The sequence below is a fragment of the Hetaerina americana genome, unplaced genomic scaffold (genome assembly GCF_022747635.1).
Source record: "Hetaerina americana unplaced genomic scaffold, ioHetAmer1.1.p SCAF_11, whole genome shotgun sequence".
In the NCBI taxonomy this organism is placed as follows: domain Eukaryota; kingdom Metazoa; phylum Arthropoda; class Insecta; order Odonata; family Calopterygidae; genus Hetaerina; species Hetaerina americana.
Genome location: NW_027286181.1, coordinates 40128519 through 40151800, shown reverse-complemented (window position 1 = coordinate 40151800; position 23282 = coordinate 40128519). Strand labels below are relative to the sequence as shown.

Below are 23282 nucleotides of genomic sequence, written 5' to 3'. Positions count from 1 at the left end.
AAAATACTGAGTTGCAGACCTAGGTTTGATTCCTGATGGCTTTGAATATCCCCACATTTACTCAAGTTATTCCATGTGTTGGATATTAGATATTGCTCTAGAACATGTGTGGCATAAGAAGAAGAGCTGGCCTACTGAATTTGTTAAAATTGACCCGCTTATGGGATTAGATCTATCCTTAATTATTAAACCTTCTTTCTGCTTGATTATAATGAGCTTGTTATTGATTTTTCTGATTGGAGTATTATTTGCACTTTTTATTGAATATATTTTTTGGATTTAACAAGCCTCAAACCCATTTTCTTATATGAACTTAGGTTAATGTCACGTTTTTCATGCAAAATTCAAATTTATTAATTTAATAGCTATTTATTAATTTTTATAATCTAAAATTAATAAATCTGCAATAACAAAACATACAGTGTGTCAAGATTTTTAAATATCTGCTTTCAAATAAAAACTGATTCATTTAACAATAGAAAAGAAATGTATCCATCTATAAAACGGCAATGTATCTATGAGAGAAACCAAATTATTTGGTCGATTTGATGAACTGCATGCTTGGCATAAAGTATAAACATGTAGTATGTTTTTTACTTATGTTCTTTTTCTGGAGTCGATACAATAAAGATCCTAGCCATAACTTTAAATTTCTCGGCCGTGGAACAATTTTTTTTACGTTAACGATGGTGTAACCTGAGAAATGAGTTATTAGGACCTTTTTTTCACAGATTAATGTTTTGTATATACTTTTTCCTGTTCGTTAAAACTCGTTAAAACCAATTTTACTTCCCTTTTCCCCTGCAGCAACCAATAAAAATGAAAATATGAAACGTTTAATGAATGCCTTTTTAGGGCTTCATATTTTATTTATTAATCACTCACGGTTAATTAGTGGTTTCCTTATATCCTCATGGCCGCGAATATTTTTCTTTGTATCTTTTCTTATGATTAAATACATTAAATAAAATGCCACTCACAAATGTTGTGAATTACTCAGCCCACTTTTACACTGCAATTAGAATAATTCGCAGGGTATCAATTGAAAATTGTTTTAGTCAATGCCATAAAATGTTTTTCATCTCTTTTAATAGCAGCGTGTTATAGCCTGAGTGCATTCAGACGGCTATTTACTCGAATTAAAAATTAAGAAATAATGCTCATAAAAACTTAATATATTTACTCTCTCCATCCTTTTTTTATTTCGCGTGTTGAATCAGATTTCATTGACAACAGGAAATTTTTCAACTCTAAATTTATGTGCATAAAATTCTTAACAAATACTGTTACTTACCGTAATTGAGATTCATACTAATTGCACTGCTACGTACCGTAATTGAAATTCATACTAATGGTTAGTGGCAACAAGTTTGTTTCTGCTGGTGCAACAGGGGCTTAAAAACACGCTAAGTTTTAGAGCTGAGCACAAGCTCTTAAAACAAGGTCTAAAACTTGACTGAATAACTTTTGTTCCATTACTTCCACTGTTTTTGTTAGGTGTCCACTCAGTAGGAAAATTATTACTCAATAGTAGGATAATAATAAAACCCTGTGCCATACAAACAACTGAAATTATATTAACTATATTTATAAGTGTAATTGATTACAATGATTTATCGGGTCGTATTTTAAATCAAAATGCAAAATAGTTGGAAAAAATACCTAATGTGCTATTTCCTCTAGACAGTTCTGTTCTTACATCCCATATTTCACCAAACATCATCATAAATATCACCTTACATCAAGGTGCGCCAAAAACGCAGAATTTTAGTTGAAATCTGGATTATAAGATCAGTTTAGTTAATAGAAATTTTGGCAAAATTATTTAAAACTCTTTGTTGATTCTTAATTTTATCAGTATATTTATTCTAAAATAAGGTCAAAAGAGCGACCAGGTGTACTTTTAATATTGATTGATGCTACCATCTGCAAAAGCATCACTACCATTTATTTGAAAAATACATTTTTGAAACACCTTGCAAGATCCTTTCAAATTCTGACAAAAATGACGGCAACCTCACGTAATCCTCAGACACTTTCTTTCTATTCGTGTAGTTCCACTAACTTCCTTATTTTGCCACCTCCTCTCTCGTCAAGTATGGCTAAGCGCATTCTCCAATCCCCGCTCGGGACATGTTTCAGCCCCGCTCCGCAATTGATGTTTGGGAATTTATTCGCGTCACCATTCCCTTATTAACGCCGGGGATAAAAATGTGTAATCCTCCATCATCCTCAGGAGATTGGCACTAGTTGGTTCCCTCAGTTCCTCTCAACCGCTTGCACCGCACCCCGCATGTCCCTGATCACCCACCCACCCCGTCTCTTTTCCCTCAAACCCCTTCTCACTCCCTTCTCCCCATATTATTCTTCCTGTAGTTCCTCCCAAGCGTCCAACTCTCCAATTAACTTCAACCCCCTACTGGACAGAGACATGTCCCTCATCCTCACCCTTGTCCACTCGAGTTGCCCAACGCCTGACCTCTCGCCGACCCCAACCCTCACACGGCCCGTAAACTCCCTTACCCCCATCCTACCGGCAACACCCATCCCCAGAGGAGATCCCTAAGCGCTCCCTACGGCCAGTCAGTCGCGTCACGGCCCGGATTATGCTTTTAACCATTCTCCTCTTCCACCCTCCGCCCGGTACCTCGAAATTCTCCAAAGCGTTCTCTCACACCTTCCACCCCTCCCCAACGCACACTAGTCCCTCTCCTCCCAGTTTCGCCACAGGGTACCTTCCGCCGATCCCATCGCTAATCCACTCACCGTGGCTACGCTCCGCAGCATCCCGGGCCAATGGACCACTCCTTTCCCCTCCAAACCTCCGCCCCCGCGGAGATTTCCACCCACCCACGGGCGAAAGACGCGCGGAACACAACTGCCCGGAACCGAAGCTCCACGTACGAGGAAGGGATGCCTAATTAACTGTCAAAACCCCGTCTATCCCCGCAACGGGATTCATCCGGGCACGGTCCCCTCCACCCCTCTTCTCCTCCCTTTCCCCCATTCCCAGCCTCCACTCCACTTAGTGGCGCTGTCTGCGGCGCGAGCACTTGTTGTCATTTATTTTTCGACGCGTGTACCATCATCCCACGTCCCATTCCGCGTCGCCCCGTAAGACCGAGGAAAAGAGAAAAAATATGCCCTTTATTCTCCCCACCTGTGCACTCTCCGACCACGCAGAGCAACTCGTCACTCACGTCACCCGGCGCGGTGCACGCGCCTCCCACCCCCAGTCAACCCTCCCACGCTAATACGGAACCCCACACCACCAACCGCCAAAAACCCCGTAGGCTTAATCCTTTACTCTTCCCCGCCGACGTCGGCTCCTCCGACCCGGCACTCGCACGGCTCTCGACCCAGACTGCCAGACCCAACTTTGCGCGCAGACTGCCTGCAACACTCCTCGAAGCCCTCGCTCCCCCACCCTTGGCCCTCCCTCGATTAATGAATCAAATCCTCGAACGGGAACGAGGTCGAACGCGGAGCGGAAAGAAGTGGCGAGGGAAGGTGACGCCGCGTGTGATGCGATGGGCGGAGCCGTGTTGCGTCTCGTAATACGGTTTTCGAGGACGCGGAGGGAGCGACAAGAATCAGGCGAAGTCGTGGTGGGAGGAAAGGGGTGGAACAAGGGCATCGTGCGGTCTCCCGAAGTGGGTTCCCGTCTGGTGCGATAATTGGGCGGGCCCATAGGAATTTCCAGCGGCAGAGGAATAGCGAAGAAGTACGGAGGTTACCCTGATTATCGTCATCAAATTATTCTGTAAGAAGTTTGGTGAAAAGCATGCATAATGCGTAGTATTGACGGCGATGGCTTTGAAAGTTTGTATGGTTCCGCCGAAATGCCAAAAGGTTAATGGACTTAAACGAATTGAATTTCATGTTTTGTTCATCAACACTACCTGTACTTTGATACTTTTATGTAACTATGACGGTGACTTGATACATCTTATTCAATAAACATAAATGTCGTAACACATGTCGGGCTTATAAATTTTGCTGTAATTTTCATATTTTATTATCTTTCCGCACTAACTAGTTATGTCACTGTTTATTTAACTGAAGCACGTGGTACAAACAACTACAGAAATTAAAATACTTAACTGGGTATATAACTTTTATCGCCCCCTTTTAAGCATCAAAAGGAATAGGATTTGAAATAGCATTAAAGCAGCTATTTCCAAATTTTGGAGAATGCGGGAAGCGCTTAAAGCGTTGCTTTTTCTATTAATTAATCAGTTCATGCATTATTTATTTAAAGAAAACCATCCAAAGAAATTATGAAAACTTCAGTATTGTAGGTATAATTTTCAGTGGTATATTATATACCACTGAGAAAGGAGCATTATACGTCGATATATGACGTCCATAACCACAAGACGCCCACAAACACGGGATGTAAGACGCTCCCTTGGAGGTGAGACCCCAACGTTGACAATCATAAATATTATGAATCATACATATAGTTAAATATGACAAAGGAAATTGTGTATCACACCAAAGAAATAATTTAGCTAAAAGCTTTGGATACAACATCTTAGAAAGAGATGGAATGGAATCGTTTCAGCTTTCACAATTATCAATGGTTACTCAAAGTCATTTAAGCAGGTATTTAACCCTTATGATTCATAGTTTGGAAAAACTAAATCTTTGAAATTTACATAAAATGCAAGATGATTGTCATCATATTTTTTTCAAATTAATATTAAAATTCATGTTAATAAAATACATTAATTCGCGTTGCTTCAATGGTTTGCACGAAGTCCAGTATCGCGGTTTTAAATTTCAACTCTGTTACTCTGTTACTCTCCTATCATTTAATTTATCTTGCCGGGGTAATTTAAATATTTTACAAATTACAAATGGTGAAATACTTGACTTGATGTTATTAATGTGAGTTTTGCATTCAGAAAATATTTTCATATTCTGTAATATTTTGACTCCAGGATCATCCTTGTGTTTATGCAATCATCATTTGTAATAGAGCACGTTAGGCCACTTGTGGTACATACATGTAACGCTTGTACCGTATACTTCAGGATGTTTTTTTTATAAGAATGCATAGTTAAATACATAACTCACCATATTGGTCGAGGAAGCTGCCTCACTTAAATTTGGTTCCTTAATTTTACGTAATTAATTTTCAGTTAACTTTTTTTTAAACGTTTCCTTTTTTTGAAGCGTCAGACCATCTGTTTTCTCCACGATAGCATTGCATACCCACTCATTCCTTGAATCTTCCTCCGTAAAAAGGACTACGTTTTGGTTCGTTAGACCTTTTGTCAGTGACAGTGTCATATGCATTTTTCCAGAAAATGCAAAAAGCATTGGTTGAATTCCACCTTTCATCTATGTAGACAAAACCTTTATAATGCGAATGTTAAAGTTCATTTTTATGGATATTGTCGATAAAGTATTTCCTCTGCTGGAATAGAGCACGCTAATAATCAAAAATATTCTTAAAAAATGTTTCACTCAAATTCCCCTTTTTGTCAAGACTGTGCAATTAGAAGTGCATCCTGTGATAGAATAAAAATAAATTAATCCATTGCATTCGTCAAAATATTATGCCCATTTGAGTTAAATATATTAAAAACCAAAAAATATATTGATACCATCATTAGTGAATGGAGTAAAAACAAATCAATTATTTTGTTAATTATGAATTCACATGTTATACTTTAATGAGAAAAATATATGACACACGAAGATACCTTTAAAATTTAGTTGTCAATCATTTTAAACTGCTCTTTCATAGACACGAGTATGCCACATAAAAGGCTTTATTAATTATTATTATTTTTGTCGTGCGAGGTGACTGATCGCATAGGAGTTAATACTAACATGTTCCCGAATAATACAATCCCCAATTACGAAACTAATGTGTTTTGTGTTACAAATATAGAAAAATTAACACGGTTTGAAATCAAGGTGCCTTTATAAAATGGCAACAATATTGATTTCTTAGTTGATCCTGCAATGTAAGGTACATTATCTACATTGGCCTCATTTTTAAATATTTTATGATAAAAACTATTGGAATCAATCCAGGGGTTTATTTATTATGTATTAAGGTAGAGCCCACCCAGTCATATTAGCCCCATTCAGGGCGTAAAACTCATATCAGGAGAGGGGGAGTAGTTTCTTTGGTTTTCCAGAAAGATTTGGTGCTCTTAAAATCACTGCCAAGGGTGCTTAGCGGTGTCACCCGGAATCGGTAGCCACCTATCAGAAGCCTGACGCTTTATCAATTGAACTATCTTGCCTAATATTTGATAATGAACGTAATTGAATTACTATGAGATTTTATAAACGAACGAACATAAAAGTAAAACAATGTCTAATATATTTTTATGGGTTTCATACTTCTCACAAAGCTAAAAAATATCCTAAATCAAGTGTAAAAATATCTGATTTTGAATTTGTTTGGTATAAAAACCAAAATAGATTTTTCTCTGCATTGTTTTGTACTTTTCGTTTTGGCGAAATTCATGGTGACACTATTTATTTTGATTTCCACATTCAATTTTGCTAGTTTTTCTAGAATTTTTAGTAAAGTAAATCGGAGAGTTTTAGAGGCTTCTTAAATCATGTAAGTTCTCTGTACCCTGAATAATCAAGGCTCGGACTTCGATCATTTTTTGAGTTTAAGCGACTAAATAAACTGCAAAAATTAGTGAAATCGCATCATCGATGATAACAAAATATCCATTACCCAACAATCAATGACTGTTAGAGGTTTTCAAGGTAATTTGTAATGAACAATCAATTAATTAACAGCTATGAAAGTTGGACAGATGATTGAGAATCCAAAAAGAATTTTCGAAGCTGGACCTTAATTTAGAACAGTAATGATTGATTTTGTGTCGTTTTTCTTCACAGCTTGCAAGCAGCTGGAATTTGGAGTGCAGGGAATATTTGGACCGTCAGATCCCCTCCTTGGGGCCCACATACAGTCCATCTGCGAGGCCTTAGACATACCGCATCTCGAAGCTCGTGTCGACTTCGAGCCATCATTCAAGGAGTTCTCCATCAACCTGCATCCATCTCAAGAACACATGAACCACGCTTTCCAGGATTTGATGGCATTCCTCAACTGGACAAAAGTTGCTATTGTCTACGAAGAAGACTATGGTAAGTTTACATGGATATTACTCTGCTAAACGGTATTTAATTATCAATTGGATTGTGACTAGTGTGAATACGTACTTTCCCATGTGAACACTTTGGTCTAATTAATCTTGAAAATTTGATTAAGTACATGGATTAATTATTGAACCAGGTAAAAACGGTCAAAATAATTAAAACATTTTTACCAATTATAATGAAATTGTGAAATATTTATATAAAAATCTTGTGATATATTCTTTATAATCGATAAACGTCAATTAAGGCTTAGGACCGTAGAGTTTTATTACCCGAAGCGTTCTGAAATTGCTAATTGGTCTAAATGTACCATACTGATTACCACTGAATATTTTCAGTCAATTAATTTTAGTCATTAGGAATGAGTACTTGCTGGATAATTTTATTGGTGACGTAAACAAATGTGATTTTCTCTGTTTTCATGTAATGAAAACTCTTGTCTTAATTATTTCATGTTATTCTAGATTTGGTTCTCACTGCAAAGATTTTATTTTAATTAATTGCTTTATTCAGCCTCTAGCAGGCAGAGAATTGTCAAACAAAGCAATAGATAGACTAAAGACTATGTTTTTCGTTTGCAATCGAAACACACTGGCCATTTCCAATAAATGCTAAGGTTTTTTATTGGTAGTTATCTAGGATGATAAATATATCTAAATAATTTTAATTTAGTTATATTATAATTAAACCTTTGGCAACGAACCAAAACAAGAATTACGCAGGTACCACGTATTTATCAGACTTGGTTTAGGTGCCTTTGTCAGTAATTAAAGTCGAAAAGAACAAAGTGTGTGAGTGTAAAATGTATGAAAATTGAATTTTTTTTGGTGTTTAAGGGAACAAAAATTTCAAGGAGGAAAATTTAGAGGACCAGCCATCCTGGATAATTATGTTTTCCCTAGATATTGATTTTTGTTACACCCCACTTCATTTTCCCGAGCCCTTTTACCTAGGTCCCTCCAGAAATCCATCCATTTGAATACCCTGAATGCGACTGCGACCCCTGTACATTCAAATATGATTCTTAAAAAATTGAAATGGTATTATCATCATAACGTCGCTAGGCATTTCAAACTCACGATAGTGAAATATATGCGATTGAGGGATACAAATATTTTTCCACTTCTTTATTGTAAAATGATTCATACCTCATTATGATAGCATTTAATGTTATTATGGTATGGTATGTTCAACAGTAGGGAATAGCGGATTTTGAAACGAATTTATATCGCAAAGAAACTATAAAAGGGCATCATTTATGACGTACATGATAGGAGCGCTCGGAATTACTTTTTTTAGCAGTGTCGAAAGCATAATGTACATAATATTATCTATAGCATATAGCGTTCTGGACGATATGTTTTTACACGTAATATCATTTGAATTTTTTTTATTCTAATAAATCTTAACTTAGCCAATATACAGAAAATTTGTTGTGCAATTGCAAAATCTCTAAGGTCAATTGATATTAAAATAGGTTGAATTTTTATGCAAAATACGACTGGCTATTATGGCCATTATTTAAGCACAAGGTTGATTTTCTTAACTTCTGCCATTGAACTCTAATTGTTTAAAAAAAACTAGATTTCCCTTCTGTACAATCTAAATGTGTTGTTATAGAAGGAAAATTAACCTTAGCAATCTCTTGAAGATTCGAGGTTAAAAATGGTATGAAGAACCATTGGCAATAAATTATAAGTTTTCTTGAAGCAGAATTATTTTATCTCATACGTGTATATGTCTCCAATTCATATTTCAATAATATTTTCCAGTTTTTGTTTGTTTGTCAATAACATTCGGTTCTCATAAGATTAATAATAATTTCATAGTATATTTAAAGTTTTCAACTTTATAAATCCTATAGATTTTGATGAGATACCTCTGACATATTTTCTTATTATATTAAAGTCTTAAAAATAAAAAATAATAAGTTTTTCAAATAATTCTCATTTTTATTATTCATTTCATGAGGTTCAATTTAAAAAACTCGTTTAAAAGTAAGAAAAATCATTTTCATCCGTGTTATATTGGTAAAAATAACATCTGGCTCAGACTCAAGGAGCCTATTGACTCCTTTTGAAAAATTTTCTTTTGCATTGCATTTCGCATTGATATACAGGTTTCTTAGGAGATTCTGCAGGTGTTTCAGAGTCTCAAATGCTTTTAGAATTGGCAACTTCTTATTACTACCCCTTATCTACTTTTAAAATTCCTCCTAGATATTTTCTTTATTTCCATCTGCGTGGAAAAAGGCAGGCTCCTTGATTCCCTCAGACACGACGTGAATCGCTCCTGAGGCAGCTGAGCTGGAGGCCGAGACACGCAATCTCACTTCAAGGGCTGTTGCACGAGAGGAACATGAAAAGAATTTTAACGCGAGAGAGGAGACGCTGCTTTCAGCTATGACATGAATGAGTACGAAAGGAACTGAAATTTTTCATACCTTGAAATTAAAATAAACGTAAAGTGATCGTGTCTTGAGCCACCCTGGCCGCCATGCTCTTCGTATTTCGTATATTGCTTCGATATGAGTCACGTCTGTTTTGGGAAATGGAATCAAATTTAATAAACAACCTGCGGATTCAATGGCCATTCCTGTTAAAGCGTAGGTTTTATGAACTTTTGAGCACAACATAGCCGAAATAATAAATATTCCATATTAATATTAAGATCAATCTACGGACCAAAGTATATTTTTTATGAGTCCTACGTCTAAGTTCAGATATATTTCTGAGCCAAAACCTAGCACAACATTAAATATTAACTGAAAAATCTACATTACCGGAAGTCATTCTTACGTTCTCCTCTTTTCTGCCTCCCTTCATTTCGTCGAGGAAATTATTATCTTGCCATTACCTTTTCCATCATGAATTCTTCCCTCTGCCACAAACTTCAACAGTTCGCTACCCCTCGATTCATTTTTTCTGCCTATTTTGAATTTCTCCTAAAACTCTCCTTTCCTCTCCACCATGCCAAATATTCTTTTTTACTTTCCGGCCGTTTATCTTTTAGTATACTCCTCTGCTTGCAGTACTATCCAGTCTGCGATTACCTTTCTACCTCAATGACCAAATTTCCTCGCCGTACACCTTCACATTACATATTTCAGTAATCTTTCATTTACGTCTGTATTTATGTTTCCCCTCATTAAATCCCATCACATTTTTGACGTCTCCTATAGCTAATGCCGTTTTTCAATAAATATTCTTTATGTTTTGCTCCCTACTTCCAAAGTAAATCTTTAATAGATCTCGTATCATTCTGACTGTGCTAGTTTATGCACATACTTCTATTATTTTTTTAGCCATCCTATTTCTCGAAAACTTTGTCTTTTCTCATTAGCTCCTGTCCCAAAGAAACAACAATAACTGTAATCACAAGGCTGGCTGGCTAATTAAAGCTTGATTATCTGAAAAGTAGATTTAACGGGTTCTTCTTTGATTTCCATGCCTTCCTCCAGCCCCTCCCGTACCTCTCTTAACATTTTCTTGGCACTTAGTCATAAAGCATCAATATACTGTAGATGTTTTCTCAGCATGTGGAAATGCTGCTGATAATATTTTTTGTCCTGAGGCTTGAAATTTATGCATTTTCCTGTTTGTTCTTTGCTTTGCATTGAGTTTTGTTAGTTATCCTTTCGCATTTTTAAATTCAAGTTTTACTATTACTTATAAAAATCTTTCCCAATGTCCAGGGTTAATAACTTTTATGAATTTTTCCTTCTTTACAGATTCCATTCATGTGGCGCATATCTCACTTTCGTTTGATGTATATTCACCGAAGGCGGAAATGCGCCTTTCTAAATTTTTAGCGTTATTCACGGCAAAATATGTGTCAGTAACAGGACTTACAATGACTTTTGGTCATTTCGCGTTATATTACGAGCCTCCATATCATTTAAACATTGCCTAAATACAAGATGATCATAAATAGGAGTAAGTATTAATCAACATTCAAATACTTAAATGCTTAACGCTCAGTTGGAGCATTTCTCAGCAGAGTAACGATCCAACTGAGCGGAAACACAGGGAAGGGTGATAATATTAATAGCGATAAAAAAAACAGTCACGCCAATAGCTCACGCATATTAGGGCCCCCGTTTAAAATTTTGTAATTTTTTCATCCTAATTGGTGAGTGTAAAATGAACAATTAACGGTGCCGAGGCAATTTGGGTTATTACACTGAACTGTACACTCAGTTTAATTTTACAGCGCCTCGAGGCGGAATTAAAAGGAGATGGGAGTGAGGGTACGGGAAAGCGTCTGGTAATAAACCCGACCTCAAAGATGTCTCCACCGTCGCTTCCACCATTTATTGCTCTCTAACCGACTCAGGAACAGCGTTCGCCAGAAATATATATCTCTGCCTCCGCCTTAAATCGCCCTTGAAGCTCGTAAAGGGCTTTTAGCTCCACGGTAGCGATTATAGGATCTCCACCCTTCATACCTCCGCTGTGAGTCCCCCGTGCCAGTCTAATGACGGGAATGAATGTTGATGATCGAATGAGGAGGAATTTCGCGATTGCATCCTGGGAATTGATGGCTCCAGCGGCGTTATTTAAAAGAAGCGGGCTATCGGGGTGGCGCGAGGCGGGGAATTTTAACGATGAACCTGGGAATGCTCCTGTTGACGCACTGCTAAAGCACTGCTTAGTTGAAATTAATGGCGCTTAATGGGTTCATTTAAACTTCTCCTATGATGGAATCGGAGTGGTGCTAATTCCATGAGGCACACGTGCACTTATAATATTTCCGATCGGCACACGTGCCGATCGGTAATGATATTTTTAATGGAAATTCTCGGAATTAGACGTAATTTTTTAGTTGAATTGGGTAGAAGCTTTATCAATCTTTCTTTTGATTCTCATTTCCCTTTCATCCCAGCAATCAGAGCACGCATTTTTTTAAATTTGATGTAAAGGAAGTGCCAATATATTATAATCCCTTTGAAATTTGGAGAGTACGTGACGTCAATAGGTACTCGCAGATTCATTATTATTTTTAAATAATTTAATAATGTTTATCTACTGTATATTTATTTTATTCTTGGAGAATTTAATAAAACTTTGTATAATCTCATGAGTTTTGTGGAAGTTGGCTTGTTTTGGGGAAAGCATTATGAAAAACCTGAAGTCATACTTTGAAAAATGCAAAATCATATGAAATTTCGTCATTCAGGTAGTTATAAGGTTGCCTTCGCTGTTTTTTGACAAGTGATCAGGCGCCCTAGATTTAGCACTGCTCACGTTCATGCATATTCACCACGTTCCTCATCACGTGACAACATTCCTTATCACGTGCCCATCTCATGTGTCATGCAATCTGTCAATCTCACTCAACTCTCCTCTACGTCCCTCAATATCTTGGAAACTTATCCGTATTGAGCGTATTATTTCACTATTGTTACATATGTTTCCATTTTTTTACAAGCAAATATTCAAGAACACGCTTGAATTCAGTGTTTTATTAAATAATGTTCTTAAATTACCGCCGTAGAAATGTTTATTTCGGTTGCATCAGCCTGGGCGATACTTCAGAAAACTTAATGAGCTGCTTCGGTCTTGTTGTCAGTTGTTCCAGGTCCCGAAACCCGCGACACAACAGTTATGTCCAAGCCGGAATGGAACGCACGGCCTTTCTTTTAGCACGCGGGGCCATACCGAACCGTGTCAATCAAAATTATAAATTAAAACGTGATTAAAAATATACTTGAACAAGAATTCGCAAAATAGTTTTGAATCGAAAAACAGTCGATTTGAATATAGTCACGATGAAGTTCTTCATGTGGAAGAGTGGCATGCAAATAGGAGTCTTGGATTTAGAGTGCGCTGTCAACCAAGTTCATTTTGCACCTTTCAGACGAAAGACTCGATTTTCAGAATGAACTTTCATAAGATAGTTTTTTTTATTTATGATTTGTTTTGGAAATATTGGTGCGGGTAACAGTCAGTTGGTGCATTAGATTGACTTTCATCCTCTACCAAACCTCAACGACTGCATGAACATGAAATTACCTTAACGAAGCGTCAATTTTCTGCCACAATTTTAAACATCATCCGAATTTTTACTTATTTCTAAATTTGAGATATTAATGTCAAGTATTTTGGGAAATAAAAAGCAATATACTAGTCGGTGATCTTCAATGCTAATTTCCAAAAATATTATAAAAATGTAATTTATGGTTGCTAATTATCCGCAATATCAGCAGAAGAATTTTAAAATAACTTCTTTTTGGCCTACCATCAATATCAAATAACTTAAGTTTTAAAATTTTTATATAAATCTAAAAATAAAATTATAGGTTTTAAGATTAGTCTTTAAATATGGCAGTTATGGCGGATAATTAAGAATTATAAGCTTTACGGTATTAATCCACGTATTATTTCTTTGTTTTTAATTCCGTCAATGGGAAATTTCTTTGGTGCAGACGAATATGTTAACATCTACCAGGAAAGTAAAATGATTCCAGGTGAATTGCAGTTCTCAGTTAATTCTCATATAATTTGGAAAATAACGTAATACAAAAAGAATTGATCATAATATTGATATTATTTTATGTCATGTAGTCGCGCAGTTAGGTCTAAATATTCACTCATTTTCAGTCTTGGGAAATAATATTTCCATCGTGTAAATAATACCTCCCTTTTGTGAATTTCCTTCTCCAACACACCATCGTCTGAACCATAAGTATTCAGCGAGTCACATCATGCGATTTACATTAGTGGTGTTTAAGGGAATTCATGTAAGTGAAAATTATCGAGCCGTCAGCCCCTTGAAATAAGGGTACTTGCATTTAAACGCAACCTTTGGCGTGATAAATTGCCTGCTTTGGAAATTTATGACGCAAAATGGCCATTCGGATTAATCATAAATAAATAGACCTAAACAAAAGGTTGAGGGACAAATGGGTAATGGCGCCAGGTGAGCGTGAGCTTGAAACTGTCAAATGTTATCGCCGTTGGCAAACAAAAGAAAAACGCAAATAGCGCTGTGCACGCGGTTCGCTTGTAAAACTTGGGCAACTAATTTCCAAAAAATAAAAAAAATTAAATCCGCATTATCGAAGCCCCTCGTATTTTTTTAGATTCGGACCGCGGGATCCACCGCAGTTTCCCCATCCGAAAGCACCTCAATCAAGACGTGACGCGGTCCAGTGCTTCCGTTTTTAATTCCTCGCCGTTGTGTTTTTTTTCAAATTTATTCCATTTTTTTCGAGAAGAAGATATAGATAAAAAGGACGGGAGCGGGCACCCGGATTATATCTGGTCTGCCCGCCATTAATCCCGCCCGGACGACGAGGCGACAATGGGGTGTGATGGGATGGTGAGAGACGCGGCGGAGATATCGGAGAGACTCCATTCGCTTCCGGCAGTGCGCTCTTCGTCCGCTTGACGGACCGGCGTCGCCACTGCGGATACGAGGATCTCTCAGGCACGCACCCACGCACGCACGCATTACGTCCGCCCACCCAAGGGAATCACTCTCGGTGTCAAATTACAAGTGCAGCGTGGGACGCCATCGGCGTGACGGATCCAATGGCGGTGACGCCGCAAGGGTGGAATCCGATTGGCTTGGGGGCGGGTGACACTTGCAAGGCGAGTGCAGTTAATGGAGCGGTTTGCGGATAGTATGTGGATTCTCAAGAAATTGGTTTTGAAATTTGCCAACCCTTTGCGAGAGATATTAAGGATCCCTTCCCTCCCGTCCGCCATAAGATGATTTTTTTATGCGCAACACCGTTGAACTTGATTCGGGATAATGTTTGCGCTCTCGGACCGGCTGTTTTGGGTTACGTGAAAGATAATGAGGAACTAGCGCGTTCAATTTCCTTTGTGTCCATCGACCGTTGTTAATAAAGGGGGTGTACTGAAGCTAATGGCTTTTGTGCTGATCGAGACATTCTCGCGGGGCTCGATGAAATTGTTTGGAATGAATGAAAAGGAATGCGAATCCTAATTGAATGTGATCGCTGGTAAGGGATTTTCCTTAGTATCCTCAGTAAATTTGTTTCTATGCGTCGTATTATTAATGATGCTTAAGTTTAGAACAATTGTAGAATAAAAAAAACCGTTGAATTAATAATTTTTTGCTGTGATTAAATAGGTTTCAAAAGTGACCTATTCATTTAATACCCATGAAGTTTGAATTAGTCCTTAAAATTTTTAAGTCCATGAAATGAATAATTTAAAACTGTGGTGAGCATAAATTAAAAATCTCTATAAAAACTCCCACGGGCTGCTTTTCTCGTGAGAGAATAAAATCATAGTGTTTACTATAATATATTAAACTCGTATGGCTTTCTAATTTGGAGAATGAAAAAAGCAAACATTAAAATATTGGATATCACAGTCATATAGATCGAAATTTGTGGAAAAGTTTCAATTCTATCAAAAGAGAAATATATATTTCATGGAAGTATCTGAGAGAATCATCCTCTTTACAAGCTGTAAATTCAGATGGACAGTAAGATGGCAGAAATTACGTGGAGGTATTGTACCTAGATAAATATCGAAATGTCATTCCACATAAATAATTAATTCAGATACCTACACAAGTAAAGTCGATAAAATTAGAAGGATGAAACTAGTAGCGCGTTTTTGCAATGTTTACCTTAGAGATATAATTATAAAGTAAACATGAATTTCAAAATTTTATCTCTTCGGCAAAGCACTCGCTGGTATGAAACGTTCATTTATCAGTTTTTAAATATTTTGGAACAGTTTTAAATTATTTAAAATGCTAAATTTTCCGCATAATAAAAGATGCTGCTGAATGAAATTACCTCTTATTTGGTACTAAGCATCTTCAATGAAAGCCAAACACATATTTAGTAACTATTCAGCGGAATTAAAAAGGGTATTTAAAAGATTTTAACTCGTATTGTGAAGGTAAGCCATTTTCAATACTCATTTGCATGCAGGAGCCAGAATGAAAACGTGATCATTATTACAGTCTACTGCTTAGTACGATTTCCTCGAGGACGTTTCACACTATTGAACCTCGATTTTAAGGATAAATTTGTATGACTAATTTAGAAACTCAATCAAGGAAAAACCTCAAATATCAATCGTTCAAATTAAAATATCATCAAATGTTGAAAATAACAGAATTCAACCGGGATATTTTTGATTTGGCTTGATTTAAACCATTCAAATGATATATAATCAAAGAGATCTTTTAAAACTGATATTTATTGCTAGATAAATACCTATATTACATGTGAATTGATTAATTACCACAATTTAGGGTCAAATTGAATAAAATTTGCTTTTGAGGCAAATTGTTTACAAACGTCGCTATATTTCGGAAGTGTGGTGGGTTGAAAACCAAAATAGTAATGTAATAAATGATAACACTCAAATGTGACGTGGTTTTTTATAATGCAGAAACATTTTCATTGAAACAATATGTATGTTAGAGCCCATTACAGGCTTTTGGAGTAAGGAAGTGCTAGCCATGGGGGGGGGGAGAGAGGAGATTATTGGGAAAATATAAATAATGCAGGAAAGATGAATGTACGTTTTGAGTATCGATGGTATGCTGAAAGATGTGATAGAGGAGAGAACGAAGGCATATTGGACGCAATTAAGGGTTTATTTCATGTGAGGATGGATGCCAGGTTGTTTTGTTAGGAAAGACAAAGAAATGTATCGTTTATTAATCTTTTTTTATTAAAATCCAACATTAAACGGTAGAATATTATTAATAATGTAATACCTCATCAAAAATTGGGCTGCCAATGATATAAAAATATGATAGATTCTGGAAGGGGCATGGAATAATGTTTGATATAAAATTAAACGCCATTTGCCTTCTAAGTACTTCTTTCTCAACTCCGAATTAATTTGGGGTTGTCTTCAAATTCAATATACCTGTCGATTGGGGTTTCAAACGTATTGCCAAAGAAATATCTCTTTATGCCTTTTCTGTTTCTCTGACTAGTCCTTCTGTGAAATACTCCGTAGATATATATACATAATTTCCCACGAGTTTTTCGTTGAACTAATTGTTTTGGTGCACGATGAACACGTTATAATCATATTTGCGCTGTCCTTAGCATCATTTTTCTCTTCACCTCCCTGTATTATTTTTTTCATAAAAGCGAAACTAGGCCGCTTATAAGGAACATTAATTGTTCCTGCAGTACATGGTTTTATGGCCGCATTTTAACTTAACAAATTACGTTTAAGAGGCTTTTAAAGCTTCCTCCCCTCTGAGCGTTATCGCATTATTTTTTCCTCCTCAGTATTCATGTTTTTAAGAATATATGTGGAAGAAAAGGAGATGCAATTACCCTAATGATACGTGAGCCTATTAACTCTTCATTGAAAAGAAACTGCAAACCTCTCAGTAATCCAGTTTAATTAATCCATTATGCATCCTAAAAACCTCGGTTTCAAACTTATTCAACTTCCATTATTATTTGATGTAATGAGTAACACCTGTCTAAAAATAACAAAAATTCATAGGATGAATACATTTCACAGGCTAGTAATAAGAGGGCTATCCATGTATTATTACTCGAAAAAAGAGGTTAATAGTGACTAATGAAAAGCAAATTACTTTGCTTGGAAGCATAATTTTTATATTAAAATCTTTTAGCCAAACAGCAGTTTGCAGAGTATATTTTTTCTTAGCTATGATAAATATCAATGTCGTAACTAGAAATGTATACAAATGCTGCAAATAATGTTGAAACTTTTACCATGAATGAAGCGGGGTTCATTATTTTACTATGCCTGGATGGAGGCATATTTTTGCTGGCTGAAAGAAAGATTTGTTTACAAATGTATGCTTTCAAAGTAACTTTAGGGGCTTAAAATTACTAATTGGTTTTAATCGTATTGTGTAAGATAAGAATAATATATTTTTTTCTTTTTATGTTAATCGCTCCTATTGTTACGCTCTTCCTAGTTCATTCATTAAATTCTCTTCATGATTCTGTCTTTAAAGAACACAGAAATAACCCTTTTTTCATATTTATGTGTCTTCGTTTCATGTGCAAAAGATAGTTGCTTTTGTAATGAAGGGAGATAAATTTTACTTGAAATCTTGAGTATTCTACTGGAGTTCTAAAAGTAAACTAATGATTATTTTCATTTTACTCAGGGTAACTATTGATTTCTTCCATAATTAATGCACCTTTTGCGCAATAAATTCTCAGTAGTTCGTAGTGAATAAATGAATTTCTTTCTCTGATATAAAATAGGAGGATCCTCCCTCTAATTCAATGTCAAATAATGACTAAATGTCTTCACAAATTTTATTTAATTCCATCTCGAAGTCATTCATTGGACCAATAAATATATCTACAATTAAAAATCGTGAATTAATCAGTTCCAGACATTACTTTACGCGATAACCTGGCAATAAATTCCGCTTTAAACATCGATGAAATGATTGGAATTAAATATTGATACGTGATGACGATAATAAAATGAGGGGACCCTCTTCTGAGCCTCTTTTGCTTACATTGGTAGGAATCAAACGGCGGGCAGCTTGGTACCCTTTGGCGACCGCTCAAAATTAGGGGAACTCGGCCCTGAAGGAATTGCTGGGCAAACAGACTACTGACCACGTTACTTCGGGCCTGCGCTGACGAAACAACGTGCAAGCAGCGACCAAAAGGTCGACGGTAGTTAAGGAATTGACGCATCTGCAGAACTGACAGGTTACCGTTGAGTTTCACACAGGGGATGGTAGTTGGTGCCCCGATCCACGATAGTAGTAGCAATTACGGAATGTGACTGAAAGCTGAGGTCATTTTCTCCATTAGTGCTTGGTAAAAAGTTTTGGAGAGGCAGAATATTCAGGAAAGGCGAGAAGTGGATACAGAAACCAAAAGTTGGTAGTATCCTACTCTTAGACAACCCGCGAAGGGGTCCAGAGTTTAAAAATGCATCCAATGAAGAGTCAATTTCAATTGAAATATTCTTCACAATGTACCCAAGCAACGATCGCGATACTTCCTAAAACATTTGGCCATCCTCGGGATTTGAACCCAACTTCCGTACGATGGGAAGTATCAACATCAAGCCGATTCCCCCTATTTTGGGTATGACCACTACGTACTCTGGCTCATGTTTTTATTCAGAAGAGGCTGTGTTCCGTGAATAAATAGTTTACTTTTAAGAAATAAATATAGTTTTTCCGTTTTAAGGTTGTTCAATCAAAATGTTCAACTAAGATCTCATCGTACTATATACAGGTTTATGTATATATACGAATACGTATATACCTGTATATGTATATATACTCCCATATATATGTATATATGTATGAGTATATATATATATATATATATATATATATATATATATATATAAAGAGAGAGAGATATGGAAGGACTATATAGAAGAACTGTATAGTAAATACCTTAGACCAACAAAGTTAGACATAGAAAAGGAACATTTCGTAGAGGACGATGGCTTAGGTCCAGGCATACTCGACGATGAGACGGAAAGGGTATTAAGGGAGATAAAACTAAATAAGGCCGTGGGCGTGGATAATATTCCTATGGAACTACTAAAATGTTTAGCAAAATGTGGGAGGAAGATGCTATATGCGCTGATTCGTAGTATCATTGAGGAAGGAATCTGGCCGGAAGACTTTGTGAGATCAGTTTTAGTTCCTATTCCGAAAAAGGTAAAGGCTACATCATGTGAGGACTACAGGACAATAAGTTTGATATCCCACGCAGCTAAAGTTCTTCTCAGGATCATAAACAAAATGATAGAGGGTAGGGCAAATGATTACTTAGGGGATGATCAGTTTGGGTTTAGGAAGGGGAGAGGCACGCGTGATGCCATTGCAGTAATGAGATTATTAATCGAGAGGAATAAAGAACACAACCAGGAGGTATTTGCCTGTTTCGTAGATTTCGAAAAAGCGTTTGATAGAGTGAATTGGAAAAAACTAATGAGTATGCTGCGGAAAATAGGAATAGATTAGAGGGAAAGGAGGCTAATCCGCAACCTGTACATGTCTCAGACTGCTCAGGTGCGAGTGGGGGACGGGGAGTTCGGTTGGGCAGTGTTAGGAAGAGGTGTAAGGCAGGGTTGCCCATTATCACCGTTGATGTTTAACCTGTATGCAGAGGAAATGATTGAAGAGGCATGGGAAGAACTGGAGGTGGGAATGAAAGTGGACGGGGAATTCGTAAAATCAGTTAGGTTTGCTGATGATCAAGCTTTAGTTTGTCAGTCAGCCAAGGGGTTGCAAGCATAGCTGAGTGAATTGGAAATTCAGGGCGACAGGCATGGGATGAAAATCAATATTAATAAAACAAAGGTTATGCGATTTTGAGAATGAGAAAGGCTAAGCTAAACATTGAAATAAAAGGGCAAAAACTGGAGCAGGTGGAACAGTTTACGTATCTCGGTAGTGTTTTGGACCAACACGGTCAAAGTAGTAGGGACGCAAGGAGAAGAATTGCGCTAAGCAAAGAGGCTTTCACAAGGAGGAGGGAGTTGATGACAGGGACGTTGAGTAAGGATGTTAAGAAAAGACTCGTGAAAACTTTTATGTGTAGCTTAGTGATGTACAACGCGTGTTCATTGAAGCAGGAGGATAGACGTAGACTGTAGGCTTTTGAAATGTGGGTGTAGAGAAGAATGAAGAAAGTGTAATGGACAGAGAAGAAAACAAATGAGGAAGTACTGGTCATGGTGGGCGAAGAAAGGGGTTTGTTGGGAGAAATCCTATGGAGGCAGGAAAAGTGGATGAAAGGGGTATTGACCGGCTGTGGGCTGTTGAAGACTAATAGAGGGGAGAATGTTAGGCGAACGAGGAAATGGAAGAAACAGGATAGGGATTTTGGAAGGGATGAAGGGAGGAAGAAAGTACTCAGAGATGAAAAGGGTCCTGATGTAGAGTGGGATACTGGAGTTCGTTTTGTTAGGAGTCACAAGGTATTTATTTATTTATCATGTATCTCTTGATAGCACCAGCGAACAAAAACACAGACACACACAAAAAAGAAGAGAAACTCACAAGTTTCGAATTTCAGGTGGTCAAGCCACCTTTCTGAATGTAGTTAAGGAAGGAACTAAGACGGTTACGACAGAAGAGGCCGGGGATGTTGGATGGAATAAGGTGTGGAAAGGTCTGCGAGGGGAATAGTTGGGAGGGGATGTTTTAGAAGTGTGGGAATAATACGGAAGGTTCTGGGAGCGGAGAGGGGATGAAAATATCTGAAGACTGAGGTAGTCAATGAATAGTATTAGTGCCAGGTTTATTTCAGGAATGAAGGAGCTAGAGAAATGCCTGCTCTATTGTTTTGAGTTTTAGTGGAGGGTCAGATGGTGGAAGGGATGCTATGCTATAATATAATACACTAATATAATATAATGCATTAATATAATATAATGCATATTATATATATATATATATATATATATATATATATATATATACAGGGTCGCACCCAAAAGTGGTAGGACTTATTTTCTCTGGCGCGAACGGAGCGGTGGAGGGGTGGCCGCCTGACAGGGTAAGGAGGAGGGGGCTCTTAGTAACAGACCAACACCAACCTCAGTCGCCTGCGGGCTGTCGTTGAGTGAGGACACCGTTTTTAGTGAAGTAAGTTTTTTGTCCGCATCGAAAAACAAAATGAATCTGAATTTAGAGCAAGGTTATTCCGTGAGGTTTTGTGCGAAATTCGGGAAGACGGCAACTGAGACCCTCGATATGATCAAGCAGGCTTATGGGGACACTGCCTTAAGCCGTTCCATAGTATTGGAGTGGCACAAGTTGTTTCAAGAGGGTAGGGAGCTCGTTGAAGACGACCATCGCTCCGGACGGCCGTCGACGGCAAGAACCGACACGAATGTGGACAGAGTGAGGACACTGCTGAACACAGACCGACGCTTAATCAGTGAAGAAATTGCAGACCAGTTGGGTCTGTCTGCATCCAACGTCCAACGCATTATTTCACAGGATTTGGCCATGCGCAAGGTGTTCCATGCGCGCCGTGCCGTGGCGCGTTCGTCGTCAGACAGCTCCTGGCCAAATACGGCGTTGCCACGTTGCCGCACCCGCCCTATTCTCCCGATCTGGCACCACAGGTCTTCTTCATTTTCCCCCTGTATAGCTACATTTATATCTTAAAGGTAAACTATGTATTCACGGAGCATACTGCCTCTTCTGAAAAAAAGCTGGAGCCAGAGTATAAAGTAATTATATCCAAAATAGGGGGAATATATATATATATATATATATATATATATATATATATATATATATATATATATATATATATATACACACACACACGCGGTTAAGTTTAAAATGTTGTAGCTGTCGTAAGTTTGAAACACTGAAACTGCACCGAATTGCACTTTTGTACTATATTACATGCATCCTAAAATTATGGTGAAGCTGAAATATTATTCGAGTTTGGTATCCACTATTATGTGAAACTTGGTGATGAAGTTTTATGCATCAATTTATGCAATTAATTATGATTCCGGTGAATATTTAATTGTATTATAGTGCTATCCTAAATGTTAATGATTGGCAATTACTAAATTTACCATATCCTGTGTTTTAATAACTTTTGTATTGTAAAATGGAATAAAAAGTGATATGAGATCAATAAATACGAATTATCATTGAGAATGATTTACATAAATTTGCTATCGTTTTTATCTGATGGGCTTCGTAACGAGCACAATAAACCTGGGTGTATCCAAGCCCCTCGAAAGCATCGGGTTTCTTCTCCGACCTCATCAGCGACATCGCACATGTCTCGTTTGTTTTTTTTTAACATCGAGTGGCCAAGCGTGACCCCAGTGGTGGATTTTTTGAGGCAGTCGGGCACATGGGGAGGAAATTAATCACGCGGGGGGAGGCTGGTGTGAAGGCCCGAGCCTTGTCCCTTTGACAATAGCGGAAGACGGGTAAGGAGCAACAAGCGGTCAGATCGCTTCCACCTCTGTGGGTACATCGTCGCCTTCCGAGCGAGATCGGGATCCTATCTTTCCCCCGCCGTACATGCTACGTTCGCACGCGTTCCCCGCCGTCCCTCCCCGATTCTTCTCATGTCGCTTGGCCGACAATGGGGCTCGTATGGGAGAGGGTGGATTGGGAAATCGGTTATTAGTGCCCGGACGTCCGTCAAATAACCGCAGCCGCTC

The 23282-nt window shown here is 37.5% G+C and overlaps 1 protein-coding gene across 1 annotated transcript in view; it reads left to right on the top strand.

Moving 5' to 3' along the window:
- Positions 1-23282, top strand: part of LOC139701162 (glutamate receptor ionotropic, kainate 1-like) — a 469093-nt gene that overhangs the window by 330943 nt on the left and 114868 nt on the right. Inside the window, exon 3 of the mRNA XM_071599737.1 lies at positions 6883-7134. Coding sequence (XP_071455838.1) covers positions 6883-7134 — 252 coding nt within the window. The remainder of the gene's footprint in view (positions 1-6882; positions 7135-23282) is intronic.